General features: G+C 44.3%; 1 protein-coding gene across 7 annotated transcripts in view; it reads right to left on the minus strand.

The window, feature by feature from the left end:
* Positions 1 to 26,823, minus strand: part of SLC4A4 (solute carrier family 4 member 4) — a 257,294-nt gene that overhangs the window by 15,582 nt on the left and 214,889 nt on the right. For 4 of the 7 annotated variants that reach the window (XM_084855372.1, XM_084855369.1, XM_084855368.1 and 1 more), the window contains exons 19-23: positions 21,446 to 21,624; positions 20,383 to 20,455; positions 10,943 to 11,011; positions 7,042 to 7,215; positions 5,471 to 5,632 (exon numbers count right to left, since the gene is read on the minus strand). In XM_084855372.1, the coding sequence (XP_084711498.1) occupies positions 5,471 to 5,632; positions 7,042 to 7,215; positions 10,943 to 11,011; positions 20,383 to 20,455; positions 21,446 to 21,624 (657 nt within the window). Of the gene's footprint in view, positions 1 to 1,006; positions 1,104 to 5,470; positions 5,633 to 7,041; positions 7,216 to 10,942; positions 11,012 to 20,382; positions 20,456 to 21,445; positions 21,625 to 26,823 lie in introns of all 7 variants that reach the window. The other 3 variants (XM_084855374.1, XM_084855373.1, XM_084855371.1) reach the window with 1 other exon arrangement.

Here is a 26,823-nt window from a genome sequence, read left to right on the forward strand (position 1 = left end):
TTAGTGTGACTTCCCTTGGCTCTAAGCACATCTTGAACTCTTTTGGGGAGACTGTCCTGAAGTTTTCTGAAGTAATCTTCTGGTATATTATACCAGGCTTCTTTCAGCACTTCCCAGAGTTCTTCTTAAGATGTAGGTTGTCTTTTATTTCTTTCTCTGTCCAGGTGATCCCATATTGCCTCTATAATATTCAGGTCTGGACTCTGTGGAGGCCAGTCCATGACTGTCAGTATTTTATCAGCTTTTCCTCGCTAAATATGATTTCACTGCATTAGCAGTGTGCTTGGGATCGTTATCATGCTGAAAAATGAAACCATTCCCAATCAGGTGCTTTCCAGAAGGAATGGTATGATGAATTAAAACCTGTCTGCACTTTTCAGCATTCATGATCCCATCAATACGGACAAGATCGCCAACACCACTGGCAGAAATGCAGCCCCAAACCAGGACAGACCCTCCATCATGTTTCACTGCAAACACTCATTTGTCCATCTCTCTCCAACTCTTCTTCTCACATATTGTCAACGATTGGACCCCAACATTTCAAACTTGGATTCATCACTCCATAATACTCTTTTCCACTGATCCTCATTCCAATCTTTGTGAGCTTTACCATATCTTAGCCTTTTCACCCTGTTCCCCTTCCGCAAAAGTGGTTTCTTGGCTGCTACCCTTCCACGAACACCATTCCTGGCCAGGCGCCTGCTGTTACTCTAGTGTAAGGGGAGGTCACACTAAATACTTATCTCTTTAGCCTATGGAAGCTGTTTTTTTCTGATTTTTTTTATATTGTTGAATACTGCATACAAATTTTCCTGTATTTTCTGGTTGTATTCTAATGAAGAGACTGAGAAATAATTACATATGGTTATTATACCATTGCTAAAATAACAAATCTAATGGTGGCCTAAGACTTTTGCACAGTACTGTATATATCACTCTATATCTGCTTTTTGGATGTGCGATTCAGACTGAAGCAGGCATGCAAGATGTTAGTTCTACTCACTGTCGGAAGGTTTGCTATCACTTAGGAAAGGTTCCTGTTCCATGATGTCCATTGGAATTTTAATACTTGGGACATTTTCTGAGTAAGGGCAGTCGGACTGTGAAAGAAACGTGCACAAAATTTCTTAGAATGTTGCCATCTTGCTCACGGTCTCTTTCTCTCTTACTATCCCCACAGATGATCAGCAGAGCATACCAGCCCAGTTCTGGCATTTGTGGGATTCTGCACCAGTTTGCCATTGCTTTAATTGCAGCGTCACATTCAGCAACGGGTCCATCTGCTGGCATTTAAAGAAAAAACCACAGAATGCACTTCAGTACATTTTACGGTTGTTCAATTTATGAATGCACCTTTGAATGGAACCTCAGAACATTTAGGGTGATGGGGATATGCATTTATTTATGTTATTTTTTATCACATGTATCCTTCTGTTCCTCCAAGGAGGTCAAGCCCACATATATTGGGGTCATGAGCGGTTAACTCTAGAGCAGGTCTATATTCAAAAGGCTACAAAGGTGTACTATTCTGCTAATTTAATTTGACTGAAATAACAGGCTTCTAGAAGGGTCTTCATAACAGCTTCAAACAGTTTTCTACTACAGACAAGAAGCAAAAGGAGGTTGCCACCATTTCAGTGAGAATTCCACACTCCACCTCTGTGGTATAAGGAGTGTGTGTGTATATGTGTGTGTCAGGGGTGCACTGTGACCTAAAAACTTACCTCAATTAGTATTTCCTTGTGGTTTCCCTCAACTTTAATTTAGCCTTGGGTGACAGAAATCGTTTCTGAAATGCAACGACCGCTTTTTAGAGGCCAGTTTTAGAGACCAGGAGGCCAACCTAGAGCTGAATGCCATGATGACAGGCCATTTTCAATAAGAACTACCCCTATAAGGCTACTGACAGTGGGGCCGGTGGGGCCAGCCCAAGAAATATTAATGGCTGAGGTGGAAAATCCAAATGGCATTACCATTAATTGTAACTGAGCTTGCATTTTTGTCTTCCTCCCTCACCATCTCTTTTCCCTTGTATGTCACACCTTTTAGATCACCCTTCCCCAACCTGGTGCCCTCCAGATATTTTGGACTTCAACTCCCATCAGCCCCGGCTAGCATGGCTAACGGACGATTATGGGAGTTGTAGTCCAAAAAATCTGGACAATGCCAGGTTGGGGAAGGCTGTTTTAGATTGTAACCCTGAAGGCAGCAACTATCTTACTTGTTATGTTTTAAGCTGCTCTGGGAGCCATTTGGGCTAACCAGCTTAAAATAGTTACATAAATAATTAATACATAAATAACTGTTGTAAACAGCCCTGGAATCAATTTTGACGCAGGACAGTATATAAATATTTTAAATTAAAAAATAGTTGTCCGTCCCCTCCATGCATAACTATAACGAATATATTAAATAGCTGATCCTTTGACTTCCCAAACAGCCCAAAGTCTGTTTGACAATTTTTAATGGTAAAGCCAATTCTAGGGACAGCAGTTGTCAAGTGCAGCTGGTGCTGCCAGCGACATTTTCTTCACCACTGCCACTTTAAGTGGAGATGTGGCCTCTACTCCAAGTAACTTTCTAGCTGGCTTTGTCTCAGGAATTATTAAGGTGGCAAAAGAGTTGAGGGTGGGGATAAATCACGGATGTGATAGCTAAGCATTATCCCGTTCTATGGTGCCTTGAAGCTCACAAGGGAAGCTGGTAGCAAGATCAAGGCAGGAAGAAAGTAGGACCTTGGATAGCTCCAAGTCGGTCCTGCTGGCTGGAACTCTCTCTAGGATAACTGGAGGATGTTGTCTCAGCAGGGAGCAAAATCATACCTGATTTTGCAGTCTTAGACTTGTGCAAGGCTAGGGAGATGGAGGTTTTGTGAGGGAGTCATCCTCTGAGCCAGAAGATAAGGGCAGGGCTTTGTCCTGTGGGTGAGAGGGCCCCGAATAAGGCACCAACTATCCTACCACAGGGGAGGCAGCCTTTCCTTCATCCTCATCAGAATCCTCTGCTGCACACTGGAAGGTCTGAAGGTCATGACAGGCATCATCCATGCAAGTGTCCTAAAACATCTGGGTCACCTGGAAGCAATATGCAATGCTTTGTGGTTCCTCAGCCATCGCAAATAGTGTGCAAGCTCCCGCTTTTTCAATTTACTATTTCCTGAGCCTAGTCAGTATGGAGCTTCCTAGAAAGTTACATGCCTCAATACGAAATGGTAGCAGTGGTGCACATACTGCCACCTCATCCTTCCTATGGCCAACAACGGCCTTCCTCATCCAGATTCTGCCCATAGATGGCCAGTTGCTGTCTTCTAGAACATAAGAGCTTCCTTTCAAGACCTTCCATAGGTTTGCTCCTGCTTTAACACCATGTGGAGACGGTGATGGCGGCATACCGACTCCTGGTAGACCGCCAGCTGAAGGCACAAGGGTGACAATTTCCCTTAAAAATATACAGGATGGAAAACAATTCAACACATTCTAAGGCACAAGGTCAGGTAAGCATGTATGTGTGCATTTGTCTGCATGGTTCAAAAACATGGAATCAGCATTCATGGAAGGCCACACTCCAGACAGGCACTCTTCCTGCTGCCAATTTTTAAAACCTGGGATAACCAAAATGCGGAATATAACTGGAAGAAGTCAAACAATATTTTGTGCATATTAAAAAAGAGAAAAGGATAAACAAAAATGACAGAACACTCAGAAATAATATTTTCTTTGTTAGTAAGTATGATTGCCAAAATATTTTTATATCCTAAAAAAAAGGAAATAAGGAGAAAAATCAAGATTTGGGAGTAGACTGATTAAATACACAAGGAGGAGGAGTGGGGGGAGGAGGAGGAAGAGTCACATTTCAGTAAACTTTGATAAGGAAGAGGAAATAAAGGTTCTTGGAAATTAACGATCTCCCTGTAACTTGAGAAATAAAAAGGTAAAGGTGCCCCCAATCAGTCGTGTCCGACTCTAGGGTGCGGTGCTCATCCCCGTTTCTAAGCCGAAGAGCCAGCGCTGTCCGAAGACCCTTCCGTGGTCATGTGGCCGGCATAACTGAACACTGAGGTGCACGGAACGCTGTTACCTTTCCCGCCGAGGCGGTACCTATTTATCTACTTGCAATTTCTTGCTTTCGAACTGCTAGGTTGGCTGAAGACGGGAGCTCACTCCGTCACGCAGCACTCGGGTCTCGAACTGCTGTCCTGCCGACCTTCCAGTCTGCAGTTCAGCGTCTTAACCACTAAGCCACCGCAGCCCCTAACTTGAGAAAGGTGATGCTGAAAAGTAAGGGTTTACATGGCTTGAATAGCTTCTTCACATAATCTCATACTCTGGGGACATATTCATATGGACTAATGTAATGTGGGAACTGGGTGATCAGAGTTGTTGAGAGCAGCAATTCTTTTGACTGTAGTGACTGGAGAAAATGTCACTGCATTCACGAGAATTTTTGTTGGCCATCCCCTGGTCATGTGTGAGAACCATCCACTTGAGAAGGTTACCAAGAACAGTCAGGACAGTTTGCGTGCACAAAAGCATTGTTGTGTGATAGCCCTTTCCAAAGGGGTTTGGAAATGCATAAGGCAGGAGCCTCACAGGAGCAGTGTCAGACCGATGACATGACAAGGCATTTCCCCTGGAAGCTGCAGACACTTTACCTAGGAAGGTAAGGCTCAAGGTACAAACAGAGGAACTGGCCAACTTTGGATGTGATGATCCCAATGCAGCCAGACAATTATGAGGTCACTTTCACGTTTGGCTGGATACACAGATTCTTCACATCCAGAAGGGGACATTCCACGCACAACTAAAAACTGCATAATTTCCCTGTCAAAGTTTGCCTTTGGATGGGATAATCCAGTGCTGTCAGCCAAATGCAGAAGTAACCATGCATTCAGCTGGCTGATGGGATCCCTGCATCTCCATTTATTGTGCAGCAGAGGCACTGGCAAACAGATGTTCAGGGAATCGTGAGGGGAACCCTTAGAAACGGCAGGCAGTGATGCTCCAAATCCATATTGGGCAGAAGAAGACCATAAGCAGGGCTGTGTATACTTTGAGCTAAAGCAAATTAACATCCAGCATCCTGGCAATCCAAATAAATGCTGAATTCTGCAATCTGATGGAAATTTGCATAATTCCTTTGATTTTGCATAATTTATTCTCTTTCTGCTAGCTTTAGTGAGGGGTTAAGAGGCGAACAAGGCACTGAGACCTGCCTTCCCCAATCACTAGAAATCTCATTCATCAGCCCCTTTCTCACTTTTGAAATTTCAGCAAGCATTGCCCACCTCAGTACCATATTCAGCATCTCCGCAGAATACAGCCAGACCCGAGTATTGGGATTGCCCATGTAGCCTCGCCCACTGTCTCTGGGGTCAGTAATATCCTACTCCAAACCTGCACAGCTGTCTCATGCTAGCCAGGGAGGGCAAAAGCATAAAATATGTTTACAATGGTGAAAATGGCCTTACATCTTCATTGTCACTATCCAGACTGCCTTTCTTTTTCTTCTTTTTCTTCTCGTCCTCCTTCTTCTTCTTGTCCTTTTCTGGAATGACGTCATCAAGGAAACTTAGGTCATGCTGGGAGAAGAGGTAGTCCATGGCCTTTCTGACCGCTACGAGCGCCAGGATCTATCAGGACAGAATTCAGCATTCCCTTACTGGCATGCATCTCTGCAGTTTAAGCTTACCATCTTTGCCACACCTGATCCAGCATGGGGCTCTTCTCTTAGCCTTCAACTGGCAAAGATAGGGTTAAGTATACTTGGGATCCGAACAGCTACTGGAATGAGTTTGACTCAGGCTGGACATCGAAAGCTCCGCCACCAGATTGTACGTTTTGATTTGTCAAGTCACCCACAAATAGGGATATATGAGAAATTCATTTCAGTTCATTTTTATCAGGATTTTACCCAGTTCACATCTTCCAGAATGAACATGGACTCAGATACAATCTGCAGTCAAAGTCTGTACATTTCTGGGCTTGCAATGTGATCCGCAGACCAAAAGTAAAAGAAAAGTGTTCGACAGCATACATACATTTCAAAAACGAGTACATTTCAAAACATGAATACCTTTCAAAAATGAGCAGCTTTCAAAACTGCATACAACTGGTGCGTACATCTGGAAAAATATGCCCGAAAATAAGCATGGGTTTTCATGCAAAAAGAAAAAAAAACCCAAAGCTCGTAATCTGATACAGACTTGAGTCGGAACGAGCTCCAAGATGGAATTTGGAGAACTTGGCGAGCTCAAGTTTTGCAGCTTTGCACATCCCAACTACAAATCAGTATAAAACAGACAAATAGTCAAATTATATTTAGAAAAACAATCCCTCACCCTACACTCTGTCTCACATGGTATTATTAAACTAGGGATGTTGGAGGAATCTACCTGGTGGGTAAACTTTGCCGAGCTTTTAGCAGCTCAACCCCCGAGACATCAACTCGCTTGCCTGCAGACTGAGTCAGGACAGATTACGGATTTTCAGGTTCGGTCTTGTTTTTCTTAAAGAAACATGTATGCAAATTGCAGCTGCAATTTGCATAACCTGCATAAATTTCGGCCGCCATTTGCTTAATTTACACAAATTGCGCCTGCAACTTCATACAAATTGCAGGTGCAATTTGCACAATTAAACATATGGGTGAGATCTGTGCAAATTAAGCAAATTACAGCCAATATTTGTGCAAGTTATGCAAATTGCAGCTGCACGCAAATGTTGCTTTAAGAAGAAAAAAATGGGAGAAAAATTCTCAGATTCTGGGAAAAAGCCTGCAGCTTGGCTCGCAAACACAAGCTGAGCCAGGGGGTCTGGGGAAATCCGGACAGCTTAAAAAGGCCCAGATTTTCCCCAAAAGCCATCCCTGGATTAAACTCATTTTTAGACAAATCAAAATGTAAACATTTCTATTTATTTAGTAGTTGGACACAGTCAGAAGGAGGGATAGGTTGTCCAACAAAGCAGTCCATAGCATTTCAGGTGGCCCTAGAAGGAAAAAAGAATGCCATGGAAAGCAGATGCAATCGTGCTAACCTACCATGACTGGGAATATGATAGCAGCCACTGTAGACTTCAAGATCCAAAGGAGAGCCAGGCACACCACCTGGAGGAAAGTGAAGAGGTGGACCCGGCGGAGGGGGACATGTCGCAGGTAGATAAAATCAGGCTGGTGCTTGAGAGGCATAAGGAGCAACTTCAAGCGATCCATGAACTGAGGAGGAGCAGGAAGGAAAGAGGTGTTCAACGGTATGGCACTGACACTCACCAAGACAGAAAACGTAGGTTGTTTTCTCTGTAGCACTTAACAGGTGAATCAGCAATGCCCCGCTCTTGTTTTGAAATAGAGAAATGGAAGCTGCAGGATTCCATCCTCAAAAACCAAACATGATCTTGCAGATATTCAGTAGTGATGGGAGAGCTCACCCCCACCCCCACCCCCGCACAATCAGATTGGCTCTGATTTAGAAATAAGCAGAGTTTTTCCCCCAAAAGGCAAAAACAGCTTGGCTTAGTTCATGAGCCTAACCAATTTTGGAACCAACCTTCCCACCCAGTCCCCCGCACCCAATCCTCAAAACCCCAGTATCACCAAACTCCAATTTCCCAGCCCCTCCGCTCTATTTCACTCATCCCACTTATTACCACCTGATACGTGTAATTGAAAGAAAAGGGGGGTGTTGGGGATTGGACATAGGCCGCAGCTCCAGTGTACGCATGTCAATGTGATATCCACTGCACACACAGGATTCTGTGTGAGCTAGCACTTTCCCCTTCGTTTCCGTGTTGGGGATAGCTGTGTGCACATATACCCACTGTGTGTGGGAATGCTGTCACCAACACTGATGGAAATGCACCACAGGAATGGCCCTTCTCATGTGAAGCTCCCCGCAGATCAAGGCACCCATGTAAAACTAAGTTTTACCACTGAAGAAAACATCAACGTGGCCATCCTCCTCCATGCCACACAGCCTGTGGAAATGAAGGATTTCCATGCCAGTGTCATATTCTGTTCTTGGCCTGGAACTCTCCAAGGAACAGGAGGTAATCATACAGCAGGCCGTGCAAGACATTACAGCCATGTCAAGGGGAGTCACTGCATTAAAGCCTCCCACCACAGGAATAAGATAATGGAGAGACCCGCCCTAACTCATCTAGAGGGCAAACCTGGGATGAGCCCTCTCCAGAGCACCAGTGAGCTCCACGTGAGCAGGGGGATTCCCTGTTCCCTTTGATCCTGCAGGGGGCATCATTCCCCAGTGCAAATGTTAAGGTGTCCACAGAGCTCTCTCAGTCACTGAAAATGAGGCCAGGGAGTTCTCTGCTTGCATAGAGCTCTACATGCAAACTGCAGCTACCACAGAGACAAAATGATGAGCTCTGTGGAAATGGAACCTGTGTGTTCTTTCAATGTGGTGTTTTATGAAAAGATACTCCCTCACCTGTTTAGCTAGCTTCTAACTCCATGCTGAGAACTCCCCCACCCTCCCACCCCACACACTTGGTCTTCCTGACTTCCCTCCACTTTAGCAGTAGCCTCAGTAACAACCAAAGTACAGGCAAGCATTAACAATAAACTATTTGTCCTCTGGCAGCACCCTGACCCACCGCCCGCTGCTGGCTGACTCTGAAACTAGATTTATCTCAACCCGGTGAATGAAAGCCAGGACCATATTCAAGTAGGCCCCAACACTTCTCTGTGGGGGAGCACAAAATATGCACTCTTTTTTCCATTAAGAGCAGAAGAATAATGCAATTAACAAGGCGCCAGAAAGTTAACAGAAACACGACCAGCTGTTCCTGGTGAAAATTCAAGGCGCTAGGTTCTCTGAGGGGAGGCGCTGCCATGGAGCATTTTCTCAGTGACAAGAGAAAAAAGTGGTGGGGGTTTCAGCTTGGCCACGTTTCTGAAGAGCAAGCTTTCCATGGGCTTATGTCAATAAAGTCAGATCAACTCAAGCCCCTTCACAAATACAAGGGAGCAGACTTCACTTTAGCAACTGGTGTCTGAGCAAGGCTAAATTCACTGACAGATTACAAAGCAGGGCCCAACCAACGTGGGCCTCCTGCTATATACAGAGCCACACAATTGGTTATCCCCTGGGCAGTATCCAATCTGGCACGAGCACTAACGTAAATTACGTTCTGCTAGTGTAAAGGGCCTCTAATGCAAGAGGCGCAATGGGTTTTCTGGGGAATTGTGTCCCATTCCTCCCATTCATGAACGGGCTTGAGTTGATGTGGTTGTATTGACATAATTTACATGAGTACCCAGGTCATGTTGGATACTGCCCTCTGATTACATCCTCCCTGCGCGCGCGTGTGTATATATATATATGTGTGTGTGTGTGTATGTATGTGTGTGTGTATATGTATATGTATATGTGTGTGTGTGTGTGTATATATATATATATATTTTCAAGTCTTGAATCAGAGGGTTGATGATGAAGAGTCTCAAAACCAAGGATTCTCACTGGCATTGTCTTTTCTCAAGAGAAATTATCAGAATTGTAAAACTAATAGCTACTTTGTTTTCTGTAATGTTTACAGTTCCACAGAGAAATGCATTGAGCAGTGAAAGATCCTAGCTGCCCTTAAAACCCTAAGCAGCTTTGGCCGAGTATATCTATGAAAGTCATCGTCTTCCCTGTGAAGCTCCTGTATCCCAAAACCATGTGATCCGGCACTGCTTCAGGTGACACCTGCTGGGGAAGTTAAATCTAGTGGCACCTGCAGCAGAACATTCTCTATGGAGATGCCACAACTGGGGTAAATCTTCTCCAGGGAGCAAGCAACGAGTTAAAACATTATCATTCTATCAGGCCTTAATTGTTTAAATGATCCTCTCACCATTTTTCACTGACATATTAATTTAATCATGTTGTTTCACATAATTCATTTTAATGAATCTGCAGTATTGTTTTATGTTGCCATGGTCACAAATGGTGGAAAGGCCACAGAACTTTTCGTTATGCTTTTATATGCATTTCTTTTGCAGGCTGCCTAAAGGCACCTATCAAATGGCAAAACATACAATCAATCAATCAATCAATCACAGAAAGGTTGGGACAGCAGCCTTTCAATCTTGGATTGTGTAAAATACATTGGTTACTATTACTAGCCCCTTCCAGATGTCCCACCCAACAGATGTCCTAATAATACTAATTAAGGTACTTTAAATCATCACAGACATGGCTCTGAATCAAGCTCTTTTTATAAAAAAAAAAAACATTAACATCTATCATTTTAATTAATTACATTATATAGATAATATATAATATCTCTATAGATAGATGATAGATAGATGATGGATATCTTGCCCTTCAAATAATTCTCTTCTTCCTTCACCATCCCTTTTTCGTTGTGTGTCGTGTCTTTTTAGATTGTTAAGTCTGGGGGGAGGGCCTGCCTTTTTTGCTGATTGATTGTAAGCTACTCCAGGAGCCTTTATTTTTGGCTGAGGAGTGGAATAAAAATACTATAGATATCATCATCATCATCATCATCATCATCAATAATAATAATAATAATAATAATAATAATAATAATAATAATAATAATAATAGAGATCTTGCCCTTCAAAGAATTTTTGTTTTGGGTCAGCTTACACAAAATTTTGAGGAGATAGAATAAAATTTCCACCAATACTGGTCAACTTTAACACTTCTCTTGGAATGAAAATGAGGTAGAGGGCAAAAGGGCGAAATTCCAGAAGAACAATCACATTTGTGTGCAGCAGGAAAACAATACCGGAGGGATGGGGGAGACTGCAGCACTTCACGGGTTAATGGAGCCATGTGCTTTTGCAGGTGATGAATTACCTACTTCAGATGCATAGGAAAGAGAGCTTGGGTTAATGTTTACTATCTTTCCTGACAAAAGCCTTTGTAACATCTATTCCACCGATCAGAAGGGACTTGGTTGCTCAGGAGAAAACTTACCTGTACTCCATTAAGGGAAGCGACGCCCATATATAGGAACACTCCGTACAGCACAGGCATGGGAATAAACTAAGAGAAGGGAGGAGATGGAGAAGAAGAAAACCCTGAAGTAAGCAGTTTTTAAGAAATGAAATGCATCCACAGTTAAGCATCCAAGTCCTGGTTTACTGATAAGTGCACATCAAGATTACTAGATCCTTGATTATTATTATTTTATTGAAAAATCAGTTAAAAATACAGTATCTAATTTACCAGTAGCATATCATCATAAATCGACTGGAGAAACTTTAACAACAAAAGTGCACAACAAAAAGGCCAGGCAGGGAATCAAAGCATCATCCATAATTCCATAATCTTCCTGCCTCCCAGGAAGATCATCACAAGGGGGAGCCCAACCTAGCCCCATACAGCAGTCAGTGATGTATATGCTTTCTTTCCCCTCCTCCCTCCCAATCCCTTTTCCTTTTGTGTTGTGTCTTTTAGACTGTAAGCCTGAGGGCAGGGGCTGTCCTAATAGTATGCATGTATGTATGTATGTATTTCATTTATATCCTGCCTGTTTTCCTCCTTAAGGAACCCAATCCTCCTCCTCTCCATTTTAGCCTCACAACAACAATCCTGTGAGATAGGTTGGGCTGAGGGTCTGTGACTGGCCCAAAGTCACCCGAGTGGGGACTAGAACCCGGATCTCCCAACTTCCAGTCCAGCACTCTAGCCACTACACCACACTGGCTCTCTAATCTTACAAATATTAAACTTAAATAATCTTATATCACGTACAAGACTTCTTGTCTAACTTTTTAATATGGTTTTGTTCTACTCCAGTATCTAAGCAATGGATGCCAATCCCCTGCCTCACTCCCCCCAAATTCTACTTTCAAATTTTCCCAAATTCTTTTACAGTGCTTTTTCTCTCTAGTCCATTCTTCAGCTACTGTGGCCATGGACTAGGCTGTAGGGAGAGAATACAGAGATTCATTCTCATTGGGCACCTCTCGCTTTTCCAAACATAGTTTTGAGAGAAGCTGGACCATTTTTGGTTAGAGTCTAACCTGGGGTCAGCAACATTGGGGGGGGGGGGTTGTCCGGCAGCCACATTTGCACCTTGCCCATGGCATGGATTCTGCAGGGTATTGGGGTGGGGATTGGCAATTTGCCGCTGAAATTCAGCAGCAAACTGCGACAGTGTAATAAACGGGGCAAATTCAGCTTTTTCGCAATCTAAACGTGACCCTTTTAGCATTCAGTAGCGCTAAAAAGGGCAATTTTATTCCCACTGCTGTTGAATTTGGTGGGGATAGCAGGGGCTGCTGGGGGCTGCATGCTGCTTATCCCTGGTCTAACCATTAGACTGAAGCCTCATTCACACAGATCTGGGCGTAATTGCTCCGTAGAGGCCCTGTCTTTGGAAGGAGAAGAAAAAAGTCAGTGCTGACTCTAAGGAATGTGCATTATTTTTCCAGCCTCAGGCCACAGTGACCTCGGAGCAGTGCAAGCTGGGCACATGGCAAAGTAGTCACTTAACGACTTCACCCACTCACCCAGCTCGCCCAATGGACTGAATGTGGTCTTCCCACTGACTTCATCAGGCGCTGAATGGGAGTATGCTGAAGCAATCAAAGGACTGCTGCAATGCACATCCACTTAACCCTCGTCTCTGCATGATCTGAGGCTAGAACAGAGCTGCAAATTCTTAGGAGTCAGCATGAAACTCGAGAACCAGGACCTGTGCGGAGTTAAGGCAATATTTATATTCCTAGGCAGCATTATTAAATTTTTAGAAGCCAAGCACCTGGGATTCTCTTCTATGAGCGGTATGAATTGCCTCCCGAACCACTCTGTTAAGTCACTCCTCCATGTCCCCCGATTCTGGCTTCCACAGTGTGTCGGCAGGCAGTGCTCACACATCATGAAGCCCTTCTTCACAGCCATAAGGACTAGAGACTTGTTTTTCTAAAACCAACCCCCCTGAAATCCTCAGCCTTCTGCACCAAACAGCAAACTTCTCCACACGTACAGCCGCTACAAAACAGAGAACAATTCTGTATCACGGTAGATGAATAACACTAAGTGGCAAAGCAACTCAGAACACAGTCAAACTCCTTGTTGAGAAAAGTAACGCAGAGCAGAGGGAGAGCTTTGCTTCCTATTGTGAATGAAATCAACAACTAAGATTTTAAAACCAGGCAGGCTTCCTAGCAGAGTCACATGCAGCAACGATGAAGCGGTGCTAATGGAGGATTCTTCTTGCAGATTTGCTTCATAGTACAGCTTATTTGTATCTAGGTATCCAAAAGGCAAAACAATGAATATGTCCAATAATATCTCTACTCCAGGGCCCTAGGATAAAAACACAAAAGAAGTGTAGTAACAGGCAGCAGCCACTAAATGGCAGACGGTGCTTACTCAATGGCCTTTCTGAACTCGGGCACAGCAACTTATTTCCATAGACCTGATGGAATTTTTCCATACGTATGGATTCAATTTTTTAAGTACCTTTGGTGCACTGCTGAACAAGCAGCCAAAATAACACAGCAACAACTTTAGGTCTGTTCTCTATTACATGAATAATCTCTTAGCACACTGTATACAGCCCTTCCCCGACCTGCAGTAGCATGCAGTGATTCATGACCAAGGTGTGTCCAGCAAAGAAAGCTCTTTGCTGTAGCCACGCTGAAGTCAACCTGGCTGCCTGTATAGCTAGCTTTGCCTTCCCCAGCCTGGTGCCCCCACCCGCAACGTGGTGGACTGAACTCCCCTCATGCCCAGCCAGCATAACCATGGGCTAGGCTGGCTGGGGATGGTGGGAGATGTTGTTCAACTCATCTGAAGGCTGAGCGAAAATGAAGCCTGGGGACTTTTTAATGTGTTCTTTAAAAGGAAAGAAAACACGATGCAAACATCCCTGTTTCAGAATGCAGGGTGAGAACTGCAGATTGGAATGTCCCCTTCTCTCCGACCATGCAAGAACTCCCTGTATGTGGAAGACTAGCATGTCAGAGAGACAACCCTCTCCTCAAAGTGGTGAAACAGCAGAAACTCTGCAGGAAGAAGATTCACAAAAACATATTCCCACCTGTTTGCCCCACCAGTGGGGATATATTTCATTTGGGCATCGATCTGAGGAAGGAGGTGCAACTTGAGATCAAGATCACACATACACACCCATATGCTAGCCAGGGTTGAGACAAATTTACCTCCCTGGGGAGCAACCTGGCAGCTACAGCTAAACTCTGACCTGCTTTCTTATGACCCTGAAAGCACTTCTGAAGCTCCTCTCCTTCAGCAGTTCCTGCCTGGCAGGGCATGATCCAAGTTCTGCTTGGCCTCTGTGGGTTTTTCCCCACCCTCATCCTGCAGGTAGATCTCTAGCTACGTGCATAAGCAAAAAGACTTTCCAGTTGCTATTTCTATTAAGATGTCCTGAAGGCATTTTTCTTTTTTTCTTTTTTAAGACATATTTAAATCGCTATTTGAATTACCCACGTCTCCACAGTTACATCATCCTGGCAGGCACTACACAGGTTCTCGTTTTATGCTCTTATAAATAATCCCTGCACCATTTTCCAGAGCAGCAGAGATCACCCATCACTGGCCACTGAACTAGAGGGACCGCTGATATGATTCTGAAGGCCTTTTCTTAGTTCTTATTATGAGTACTGAGGAGCATTTTAAGGCACTATCCCATCACACTATCCCACGCACTGCTCCCCTTTACATGCTTACCTTGTTTATCCCAGCAAACATTAGTGAAACACCAGCGTACCCATGGTGCCACATAAATCAGATTCATAACTCTTTAAAGGGAAGGATGGAAAGATGGTTATCTGTAGATGGTATCCATCTTACTAGGCAATTCTTGTTACAGAAACCTGACCAGGGAATTGCTGTGAGCTAAACATTCTACCTTCACTGAAAATTATTATCTTTATTAATATTATTAATTCGTATCTAGGTATCCAAAAGACAAAACAGAGCCAGCATGGGGTAGTGAGAGCCAGTGTGGTACAGTGCCTAGAGTGTTGGACTGGGAGCCGGGAGACCTGGGTTCTAGTCCCCACTTGGCCACGGAAGCTCGCTGTCAGGAGCGCCCTAGTGGCCTCTTTCAGTCTACTCCAATAGCCACCTCAAGATACAGACGAAAGGATTCTTTTCAAGGCTTTAATCCTTTTACAATTTAATAACCCTTTCAGATGCTAATCACCAGTGACTAAGCAATGAACAGCAGAGTAGCCTATGCTCCGGGTTAGGCAGCTGGTCCCCGTTTGAAGGAGACTCACTTGCAGACCCTGAACTTATGGGCCAGGGAGAGTTCCTCCCTCTTTCCCTTGGGTCCATGGGACACGACCGTTGCTTGCGCGCCAAACGGGCGTTACACCTCCTTTCCGTGCCCTCCATCGCTCGTCGCTCCCTGCATCGAGCGTCTAGCAAGCCCCCTCCTGCACTCTCTCACTGCCAGGGTCGCTATCTATCCCAGGAATGCTGGCAAGAGGAATCTCTGCCAGCTGCTGTGCCTGTGAGGGATGAGCGGGCTCCTCTCCCACAGATTGCTGTTCCTCCTCAGAATCAGAACTGTTCTGGGGTTCTATGGGCTCAGTTTCCACTCTGACACTCACTGGGTGACTTTGGGCCAATCACAGACTCTCAGCCCAACCCACCTCACAGGGTTGTTGTTGTGAGGATAAAATGGAGGAGGAGGATTATGTATGCCACCTTGGATTCCTTAAGGAGGAGAAAAGGCAGGATATAAATGGAATGAATGTAATATAGTGTAGTAGTAGTAATAATAATAAAAAATAGAAGCAGTAAGTCATGCACTGGGGGAGGAATGGTCTCTACACCTTGTTACATTTATATTCCTCCTTTCCTCCAGGGAGTTCAAGCCAGCTTACATGATCCTCCTACCCCTCTCCATTTGATCCTCACAACAACCCTGTGGGGTAGGTTAGGCTGAGAGTCAGTGACTAGCCCAAGGTCACCCAGTGAGCTTCATGGCCGGGTGGGGACTAGAACCTGGGTCTCCTGAGTCCCAGCCCAACACTCTAACCGCTAGACCACACTGGCTCTGAGCAAAATGGACCGATTTTCTGACTCATCATAAGACAGAGTCCTATGTCCCTAAGCGAAGAAGCACACTGTCTCTACACTGGAAGATTTTGCCCTAGCCAAATACAGAGGTTGACAGTGGGAAGACTTTGAAGATCAAATGGGGGGGTGCACTTTTTAAAATAAAGCTGCTTACCTTTATCTTATCATGAACTAAGGTTTTAAAGCAGACAGTTCCCCCAACGCCAAGAAGAAGAAGAAAGAGTCACTGAAAAGCCAAACTCTTTAATGGAGTTGATTTTCTGACTGACGCAGCAGTGGAACCCACTGTGGAGTTTTGCTGAAGATGCAGAAATCCCGCCGACGTGGCTCCTACTGTCATCAATTTGGGTCACACCATTCTACCCAGCCCACATTGTCACTTGAAAGCTTCCCCCGCCCCCAGAAACATCCTACAGAGAAGTGAGCGAAACAAAGCAAGCCCTGCTTAAAAATGATAATAAATAGTGCACTGCAGGGAAAAGAAGGAGCGCGATATGCTGCAACAGAAGGTCACACACAAAAATATCCCGATAGAGGAAATCAGGGGTGAAACAAAAAATGGATGTGATTGTATTAAAACACAGCCATGAAAGAAAGGGGAACTTTCACACTTTATTATCTGTCTCTTTCCAAGGAAGCATATAATTTGCTGCCTCCTTTCACCTCTTACATGGCATTCTACTTTCTCATACCATCAGTCCGTACCCTTTCTTATAGCTAAGCTACATGTGACATGGGAAGCCCATGACTGGATCTCTCAACATCTTTTTCTCTGGCTAAAGGCAGCTGAGTGGCTACAGTGCTGGGGGAGAGGGCTGAACCCTTTCTTCCCGCACCATTTCTCCAAGTTAAATCTCCCCCACAAAGCTGCAGAGAGGAAAAAAAAACTGAGTTAACTGCAGGGGTGGCTTGCAAATTCTTGTGAAAGCTAACCCTGGTTAGCACTAGTGGAGATATAATGCCTCACCATGGGAACACTGAAGAGGGAAGAGTATATGTGTGGTGAGGCCGGGGGCACAGGGGGAATCACACAGGAGAGAAAGGAGAAAGAAGGAGCAAGGTGTGCCCTCTCTCCTAACCATGGTTATGAAAACTGAAAATGCTACACCTGGAAATGTTACAGATGTCAATGATGGCTGCTGGTATTGGAAATACTATCTTCATGGAGCTGAACCACATAGTAAGAGCTTGTAAATCCAGGGCAGACAATTCTGATCAGCCCTAACCAGTATAGCCAATGGTGACAGCTGGTGGGAGTTGCAGTCCAGCAATATCTGGAGGGCCACACGTTCCCCATCCCTGCTGTAAATGTTATGGGGGGTGGGGGGAGAGCTGCCCTAAGGAGCTGTTAGCAGAAGCATCCCCATAGCAAATACAGAATACGGTCCAGGTCTCAATAAGGAGAGTTCTGAAAAGGAGGGCAGAGGAATGCAACACGAGAGGTGTGGGCAGAAAAGACCCCGGATGATACTGCAACTGAAACTGACCTGAGTCAGTTCCACGACCTGAGTTCGATCCCAGCGGAAGCTGTGTCCCAGGTAGCCGGCTTAGGTCGACTCAGCCCTCCATCCTTCCGAGGTCGGTAAAATGTGTACCCAGCTTGCTGGGGGAAAGGTAGTTAGGACTGGGGAAGGCAATGGCAAACCACCCCGCTATACAGTCTGCCAGGAAAACACCGAGGAAAAACAGCGTCCCTCTAGGGGTCAGTAATGACTTGGTGCTAGCACAAGAGGAACCTTTCCTTTACCTTCTTCCAAAGCACCCTTGAAACAAGCTGCCTGCCGAGGGACATATGCAACTGACAACACGTACACTGATCTGGAGCACATGTTGAAAACAGGAATGCCTCTGACCCTGGAACCTGCTTAGCACTTTCTCTGGAAGATCAACATCTATACCATATACATGCTGTGCTCTCACACACGCGCACACACACACACACACACACACACACACACTTTTCTCCAAGAAATAAAACAAGAAGCACATTCCTGATCAACTGGTCTGTAGTCAGATTTCCTGGTTCTGTTTTATGCTTTAGGATTGACTTATGAGATACACACACACACACGCACACACACACCTCGGTACCTGTATGCATCTGTAACTTAACCATTAATAAATAACCAAGGAGCTGGAGGGGTAGTAAGGAGGTAAGAATGGATTTTTTAAAGGAACAATGAACTGAAGAGGATCTGGGCTGCACTCTCTCACCCTTGACTTTGTTGTCAAGCAGGAAAAACAACATTTAAGGTGCTGTGTCTCTTTTACAGACACAACACGTTCCTTGTACATTGCTCTGATCAGCAGCCTTTTCTGTGGGGCACTTCACACGCTGCTCTTTGTACTCAAGACATGATTTCTGTACAAGCATATGAACAGCAAGAACTGCACAGGCTGCTTTATACTGAGTCAGATCATGGGTCTTGCTAGACAGCCACTGGCCACGCTGGCTAGAAATGATGGGAGTTGCAGTCCAACACACTTGGAGGGCGTCAAGGGAAGGCTGTGCAGTGGAGGCTGGTGGCTTCTATGTCAGTGGGGTGGTGAATCCACTCCAGGTTTCAGTCAGAACCAGTCAGAACACTAAAGGAGCTGTCCAAGGTGCCATCACACAAATGCATGTTTAAAGAAATCAAGATGTGGGCCACCAAGTGCATGTTTGGGCTAAAAGTGGCTGCCAGGTCTGAAAAGGCTGAAATCTATTATGGCTGGTAGTGATTCTCCAGAGTCTCAGCCGGAGGTGTTTCACAAGACCTCCCACGTGAACCGTTTACCTGGAGATGCCAGGGACTGAACCTTTGACCATCTGTGCATAAAGCATGAGCAACACCACTGGAACACAGCCTTCCCTAGCATGCTGGTGAATTGAAATCTTTCCATACTTGATCATGGACATAACATTTGGACATCTTTAGCAGTCTGAGAAACTCCCAGGTTTTTGGTCCACCAAAATGGACCATCAAAACCAGCATTTCAATTCATTTTGACTTTGGGAGTTGGATGAATTTTGTAGAATGAGGGTATGTAAGCACTACTTCTTAATGTCTCAGCTTAAGAAAGGGCTGCAACAATTATCTCTATATATCCTTCAAAATGGGCACAAAATGATCTGCAGTAGTGTGAATATTAAAATTTCAGGTCTTTGGGTAGCTTTCCCATGTTCTGCCCCTAAAAAAAGGAGCGCAAACAAGATATTCCAAGCCGAGATTTGCAGCATGCAACTCCTGCACACACAAAAAAGGGGATTCTACGTCAGAAACGGCGTATAATTAAACTGAGAAAGTCATCAGCAGACACAGGACTTCCACTTAAAAACTTTCCACTTAAAACCAGTAGCCAGCCCCAAGTCAAGCCCCTTCCCCTCTGTAATGGTAGTACAATTTGCCTCATGTTCTGATGCCGTTATGCTAAGTGTTTCTCAGTTGATGGCAGTCAGTGATATGGAACACAGGCAGGGAAGTACAGCTTGCTGTCATGAGGATGAGGGCGGAATTCTACTACACAATGGGGTGGGGGGAATCAACACAGAGCGACTATTTTTTGACGGCAGACCCACACTTCACACAATATGTAGTTCCACCTCAAGTGTATGAATTTACTTATTTATTTTTTATAAACCGTGACTTCATCCCAAGAAAGACTTCAGGGCAGTGTACATAAAATGACCTAAAAACACTACCATAAAAACAACATAAATATAATAAAACCAACTTAAAATCTACACGTTAAACAATCATATCGGAAGCATACAAGTATTTCAACCAGCTGAAAAGATACTGGTTTGAATTTTAAAAATGTGAACTTTGGGGGGGGGGGGAGTTTTAAAATGCCTGTGCAAATAAAAGGGGTTTAACCTGGTGCCCAAAAGAGTACAGTGCACCACCCATGGGAGGGCATTCCAAAGACAGAACGCCACCACAGTGAAGTTCCTTCCAGACAATTAATATACTTCCCTTATAGAAGAGCTTAACCTTAATGCACCAGCAGGGAGGAGGTGCTCCTTCAGATAGTTGAGCCCCAAGTTGTTTAGGGCTTTAAAGGTATGCTTACATGTGAAATGGGCATAAAGCCTCTCACATTTAGTGAAATGCATCCTCTCCAATTCTAAAATGTCTTTCCTCTCCTTTGTATAACTTCCTTAAGTATTTCTTAAACTAGTCCCTGTTTTTTAAAACACCACGATGTTGTTTCAAAATTCCTGTACTGTAATGGTCTCATTATAGTCCTTTTAATATGTAAAAAAAAAAAAAATCATCTGACTATTTATTGCAGACCTAGTGACTTAAGTATATTTTCAGCATTATGTGGTGGATGACGTAGAAACAAAAAAAGAATAAAATAATATTTACCTTCAAGATGGGAGCCATGAAGACTGAAACGCCTGTCAGGACGAACACGATCACTCCAGTCACCCTCTGCTCCCTGAAACCAAACCCAGCAATTACTAGACCAGTTCCTATTTGAAGGCATTTTCTACTGTGACATGGAAAATATTGAGTTGCACTCTCAAAGCATTTGCAACACAATAATTGCACACTTTTCAATGTTTGCTAACATTATTGAAAAGTGCACTCATGTAAAGTAAGTTATGTGAACAGGCCTTTATGTCTGTAATCTTGAGGACTAGAAACTGTTTTTTGAAATGAAACTATTTTTAAAAAGGAACCACAGGATGCACAAAATAGTTGTGTATGTGACGAGCCAATGTCCTTCTTAAAGCTACCCAAACTGATTGTCATAGGTAGATAAAAAAGTTGGTGTGAAATAATTGGTGTCAAACCTCATCTATCAGCATGCGGAAGCCAACAGATTAAGCAAAGCCTCTATAGAATGTGGGTGCACACACCTGTTGGCCCCTTCTAGTTTCTTTGTAGAACTTGCTTTTTCCTAGGGCCTCCTTAACGATCACACTATGAAAAGGTCCCAGATATGCTTAGCTTTACCATGGTTTCTGCCTTGTGTGCCTTCAAACCATACCCTGAACCCAGATATGGCTGCATGAACAAGCTCTCGTTTTGGGGTTGCCATGCAGTCAGCCTTAGACATTTTCTTGACCTAGTCAGGAATGTTAAAATGTGCCCCCTAGTTCTACACTAGAACCTAGAAGCTGCCTTATACAAGATCAGACCATTTATCCATCTAGTCCAGTATGTCTGCTCAGACTGGTAGCGTTCTCTAGGGTTTGGGGCAGAGAAAAGTATGTGTCATCAGTTGCTACCTGCTCCTTTTAACCGGATATGCCAGGGATTGTACCTGGTACCAGCTGCACGCAAAGCATGTGCTCATAGCTGTATGCAAAGCCTAAGGTCTGTTTCCTTCCACTGTCTGTAGGAGACCCAGGTCATGATTGCTGGGGCCACTGTAGGCAGCTTCCTAGCTTGCCTAGTGTCACAACCAGCCCTGCTGGCATACCTGACTCCCAGGAACTTGGGTTGCTCGCCAGGTGCCGATGTCTCCGTCTCCATCTTTAAGCTGTCAATGTGTGCAATGGAGATCACAGTAGCAGCAACGTACCAGGGCAGGCCCATGAAGGAACATATGATCATCAGCACAGCCACCCAGAAAAGATCCAAATGGTAGCCAGCACCTTTCTGCAAAGGTGAGATGGGGAAAAATAACAGTAGCATATTACCTCTGGGGTGATGCCTTTCTCTGGGGAGGAGAGAATCACGGCAGGAAGAATTGTGTTACAACGTGCCAATTTCTTTTCTTCAGTGGGATTGAATGAGTGCTCCAGAGCTGGCTTTATACAGTGGAGACGTATATGGCCAGCAAAGGAAAAGATTTGTTTTTGTTTGCAAAAGCTATAAGTAAAGGTTCCTAAGCAGACATGACATAAGGTTCCTAGTGGAAGAAGCCCAGGAAAGCAAAAGGCACAGGGGTCCCTAGCACCCAGCACAGGTGGCATCTTTTGCCTTTTCTTCACATGAGATTATAAATAATATAATATCGATAATAAAAAGACAACGCGGGGGACCAGGGAGGCTCATAACTCCCCTAGCGAATGCTCAGGGTTGAGAGGGCACCTCAAACCTTGACGACAGTCACTAGAGAGGTAGGGGCAGCCTGGCTTAAGATGGCCATGGTTACTAACACATCAGTCCCACTGAACTGAATGGGGCTTCTTCACATTGCAGAGGGTTGCAGTCTTAAAGCAGAGGGACTCAATGGAGGCTTTTTTTTCTTTTTTAACCCCCACCCATAGTGGTGTGTGTGTGTGTGGGGGGAAAAATTTCAGGGGAAAAACAGGCGAGGAAAGGTTTAACCTTCCCTTCTTGGAACGTGGTGGCCCTGATCTGAATTGGGGCCGTGCAAATTACATGACAGTAAATAAACCTATCAGGCTCAGTTACATGCTACGCGATTAGCATAACGTGTTGTTTGGCTCACATATTGATCTGATTTGCACGATCACGGCAGGTAAAATAAGCCACGGTGGCTTATTTCTCTCACCTCGCATGCCAGGGGGAGTTGCATAATTACCCTCTTTGGTGCGGCTTGCCGTATCACATGAACCCGGCAAGGGTGGCTGGTTGCCGTGGTTAACAAGTCATCCCAGAACCCCAAAACAGCCCGTATCATGTGAACTCGCTGGGTCCACATGATACAGCAAGCCGCACCAGAGAGGGTAATTAAGCACTCCCCCTGGCTTGTGCAGCAGGTGAAATAAGCCACGGTAGCTTATTTCCCCCACTGTGATCATGCAAACCGGGCCATAAAATGAATGCTTCTCTAAGTGAGGGGCACAGTTAAAGCACTAATTTGTCTTCATCCTTCAATATGCAGAGAAATGCAGGTCCATCCAAAGGCAAAGGGACGATACCATCATTATATGATTCAACACATAAGAGAAAAGCCTCAAAATAAAATAAAGCTTTTGAAAGTAACACAGCCTAGGGCAGATTCTCTGCAAATCTTGAAAAGAATCTAATTAACACCAGAATTTGATTCTCCCGCCTGCCTCAAAAAAACATTCCCTATAGGTAACCCAGCAGCGTTATCACTTCTGTTCACACTTTTTGTGCCATTTCAAACACATACACCTTCATTTGATGCACCTTTCCAAAATTAAAATTTCACCCCAATTTATCAAGTCATGTGCTAATGAGAAAAACAATTGCTCAACACAGGCTCATGCCTAAGATCTCGGTGCAAATAAAAAGGAATAATTTCTCATGGCACAACTGTGTTTTGGAAACAAGCAAGAAAATAGTTTGTAAGGAAAACAGTAATTTTTATCCTATTGATTGTGGTGCAAGAACGTTTGGTATTTCTTCTGAAACAGTAAGAACTGGAGAAAGACTATAGTTGAAAAGAGAGTTTTAAGAGTCTTTGAGAGAGAGGCATTGCCTCTCATGGTAGGCACATATTTCCTTTGTCTGACTGTCATTCCTGGTTCAACAGTTTCACAAACAATACCCAAACCTGCATAACCTGTTCATGAAGTGAAAGAGGGAGGCAATCCTTCCTTCAGTTCTTCACTGGCAATAATGGCACGTCTTAAAAAAAACTAAAATATTTTTACTGAAAATAAAATTGCCAAGATCTTACTCCCCTTACACAAATTTATGGTGCAACCACACTTGGAATACTGTGCACAGTCCTGTTCACTGCACCTAAAAAAAAGGGTATTGTGGAGTTGGAAAAAGTGCAGAAAAGGGCAACTAAAATGATCAAGGGGCTGGAGCATTTCCCCTATGAGGGAAGGTTACAACAGCTGGGCTTATTTAGCTTAGAGAAAAGGAAGGTAAGGGGAGACATGACAGAGGTTTACAAAATGATGCATGGTGTGGAGAATGTGGATAGGGAGACATTTCTCTCCCTCTCTCATAATACTAGAACCCAGTGGGGTCATCCCATGAAGCTGATGGGTGGGAGATTCAGGACAGGTAAAGGAAATACTTCTTCACACAGCGCGTAGTTAAACTATGGAATTCACTACCGTAAGACGTAGCGATAGCCACCAATTTGGATGTCTTTAAAAGGGGGTTAAACAAATTCCTGGAGGGGAAGGCTATCAATGGCTTCTAGTCCCGATGGCTATATGCTACCTCTAGTATCAGAGGCAGGATGCATATTTAGACAGAATCCGATGCATATTTAGACAGAAAAAGTCCTACAGCCATGCTGGCTGGGGAATGCTGGGAGTTGTAGGGCTTTTTTTCTGCCTAAACATACATAGGATTGCACCTTAAGGGTGCCAGCACTGGATCCAGATAGGGCTTCATTTCTTTCAAAAGCAGCAGGGTTTAGACAAAAGTATGTGCAGGAGCATCCAGGATCATGCAGGACATGAGTATTGCAGCCTGGATGCACCACATCATAATATGGCTGGAAGTCTAGGAACAGATTCAAAAGGACTGCATTTACCCACAGTTTGTATTCAGTAGGTTTTACCCATCTTCCCTAAAGGGAAGATGCAACAGCAACAGGTCCCTTTCCAAGTCCTGTTTTCAAAAGGGAAATGTGCACAGTCTGAACTTAAGAACAAAACAGACATTACTTTAAATGTGTGTCTAGCAGCTATGTCTTCCCCCGCAGTACCTTCATTTTTACTCTAGAGTAGGTGCAGGGGGGTCAATCTAATCTTAAAAGCCCCGTCTACACTAGGGCCCTGATTTTACTTGAGAGTAAAAATGGGGGGAGGGAGTGTAGCTACTAGACAAATATTTAAAGTAAATGTCTGTTTTGGTCCGTAGAGGCCAAAATTGAGACTGTGAAGTTTGTAACAGGGTTGTGGGATGCTTTGTCTGTCCTTATAATCCTTGTATATTCCTGGGAAGCTGGTTCCAAAATAGACTTTCAGCTGCACTAGCTATGTTTTATAAATTAGTTTATAAATGTCTTATAGTATTTTATAAATTTTATTAGTACAATACTGTTACTTGTGTGCAAAATTTGCAGGTTCATTTCTCTTTGGTGCTTAGAGGCAGCAACTTTATTGACAAGGACTTCCCAAGACAGCGTTCCAGAACATTCCCTTACTGCTGGTGGCCCTGTATCATTAACGGCAGTGCACCATGGGAAAATCCTCAGGGATGCCTCCCCACCCCCTCCACTGCTCCCATCACTGTGCCAGGGCCCTGCCTCACCCCTTGCCTGACTACTCTTGCCAGCGATCAACAGCAGAGATGGAATGCTAAGCAGGATGGGTTAGCAGGATAAGGGTATTTTTGCACTTTAAAATTGACAGCATAATGGGGCTTCTGAGTCCCAATAAGATCTGATGCAAAATGAGCTGTGAGCTGTGACCAATGTGGCATAGCCAACGGGTTCCATCAACATATATGGTTATATTTGCCTTCCAGGCCCTTTTTGTGTAAATGTATAGAACGTCCACCCAGAATCCCCATGTCATTTAGAGGGAGGTTGCCAAATTGTGCAACAGCTGGCTCTGTGAAGCAACGTAGATGCCAAGATTGTGAAACCGCACTTTTGGAAAGCAAATATTACATATATGATTCACCCAACTGCAAAAATATGAGGAACTCAGAACCTGGTGGTGAACAAAATGCTCTGATTACGCAGCACACCATGACCAGTTCTTACCGAGGGGTAAACTTCTGTCTAGGCTGTACATTTCAGACTGCAGGTAGGGGCACAGATGACTGAATGCTTCCATGTGAAAACATCCCTGGTCCTAGAAAACTAGCATGTCAAGGAGAAGACTAAGCTAGACCCAATGAAGGCTGGTGGCTCCAGTGTCGGTGGGGTAGTGCATCCACCCCAGGTTTCAGTCAGAACCAGTCGGAACTCTAAAGCTTGGAAAGCTTCTTTAGAGTTCCGACTGGTTCTGACTGAAACCTGGAGTGGATTCACCACCCCACCCACATCGGAACCACCAGCCTCCTCTGGCTAGACCCTGACATACTAGGTTTCTGCATGGAGCAATATTTTTCAGATGGAGGAACATTCAGTCATGTTAGACTCTGTCCATGTTCTGAAGTGCTATTTATTTATGTATTTATTTTAAATAGTATTTATTTTAAATAGTATTTATTTTAAAGCTTTATATGCTGCCTTTTAGGGTAGCATACATCGCAGGCTAGCATTGAGAGGTCCAGGAAAACTGACAGGGTTGCACTTCTCCCATCCATTCCCAGGCATGAGTCATCCACCGGGGAGACCAAGGCTGTTTCTGTCCCCCAAACGGGTCTGAAACTGGTTTGGAAAGGCTAATGCTGCCTGGAGTTGGGAAGCCACCACACACTCCATTAACTTCCCCAAGAATGGAAGATTAGACACTGGGTAGTAATTATCCCAAATATAAGGAAAATGGAGAATGACTAAGATAGTAGAAATTGGAACTTTGTGGTCCAAGGTGGCCAAATACACCATGGAAATCTGGTCCACAGAGCTATCCCCATAGCCACGACTAACATGGCCTAGGTGAGCTTACTTTTGCTCCTGTAAGGACTTGAAGAAAAGTTAATGTTAACCATGAACATACTCCTGGATGGTGTCCAAATGTCCACTTCACTTTGGATAAGTAAGGTAAGGAAGGTGACAGCAGTTGCCTCAATGGCCTTAGATAGTGATGTGGCGGGGGGGGGGGGGGATCGCCAACTGCAGCCTTTCTGGGGCCAATGGAGTTTGGCAAACTGTGTATACCAAATATCTGATATTGTTTGAAGTTGTACTTTGTGGTTTTAATTCTTGTGAACCACCCAGAGAGCTTCAGCTACTGGGTGGTATACAAATGAAATAAAACAAATAAATAAAAATGTGGAGGAAACAGAAAGGTCCATCTGTTGCACACCCACATGAGCTCGTTTCATGTGCTGAAAACC

This window comes from Heloderma suspectum, chromosome 5, assembly GCF_057233095.1.
Source record: "Heloderma suspectum isolate Gila_16-S chromosome 5, 16-S_ref, whole genome shotgun sequence".
NCBI lineage: Eukaryota > Metazoa > Chordata > Lepidosauria > Squamata > Helodermatidae > Heloderma > Heloderma suspectum.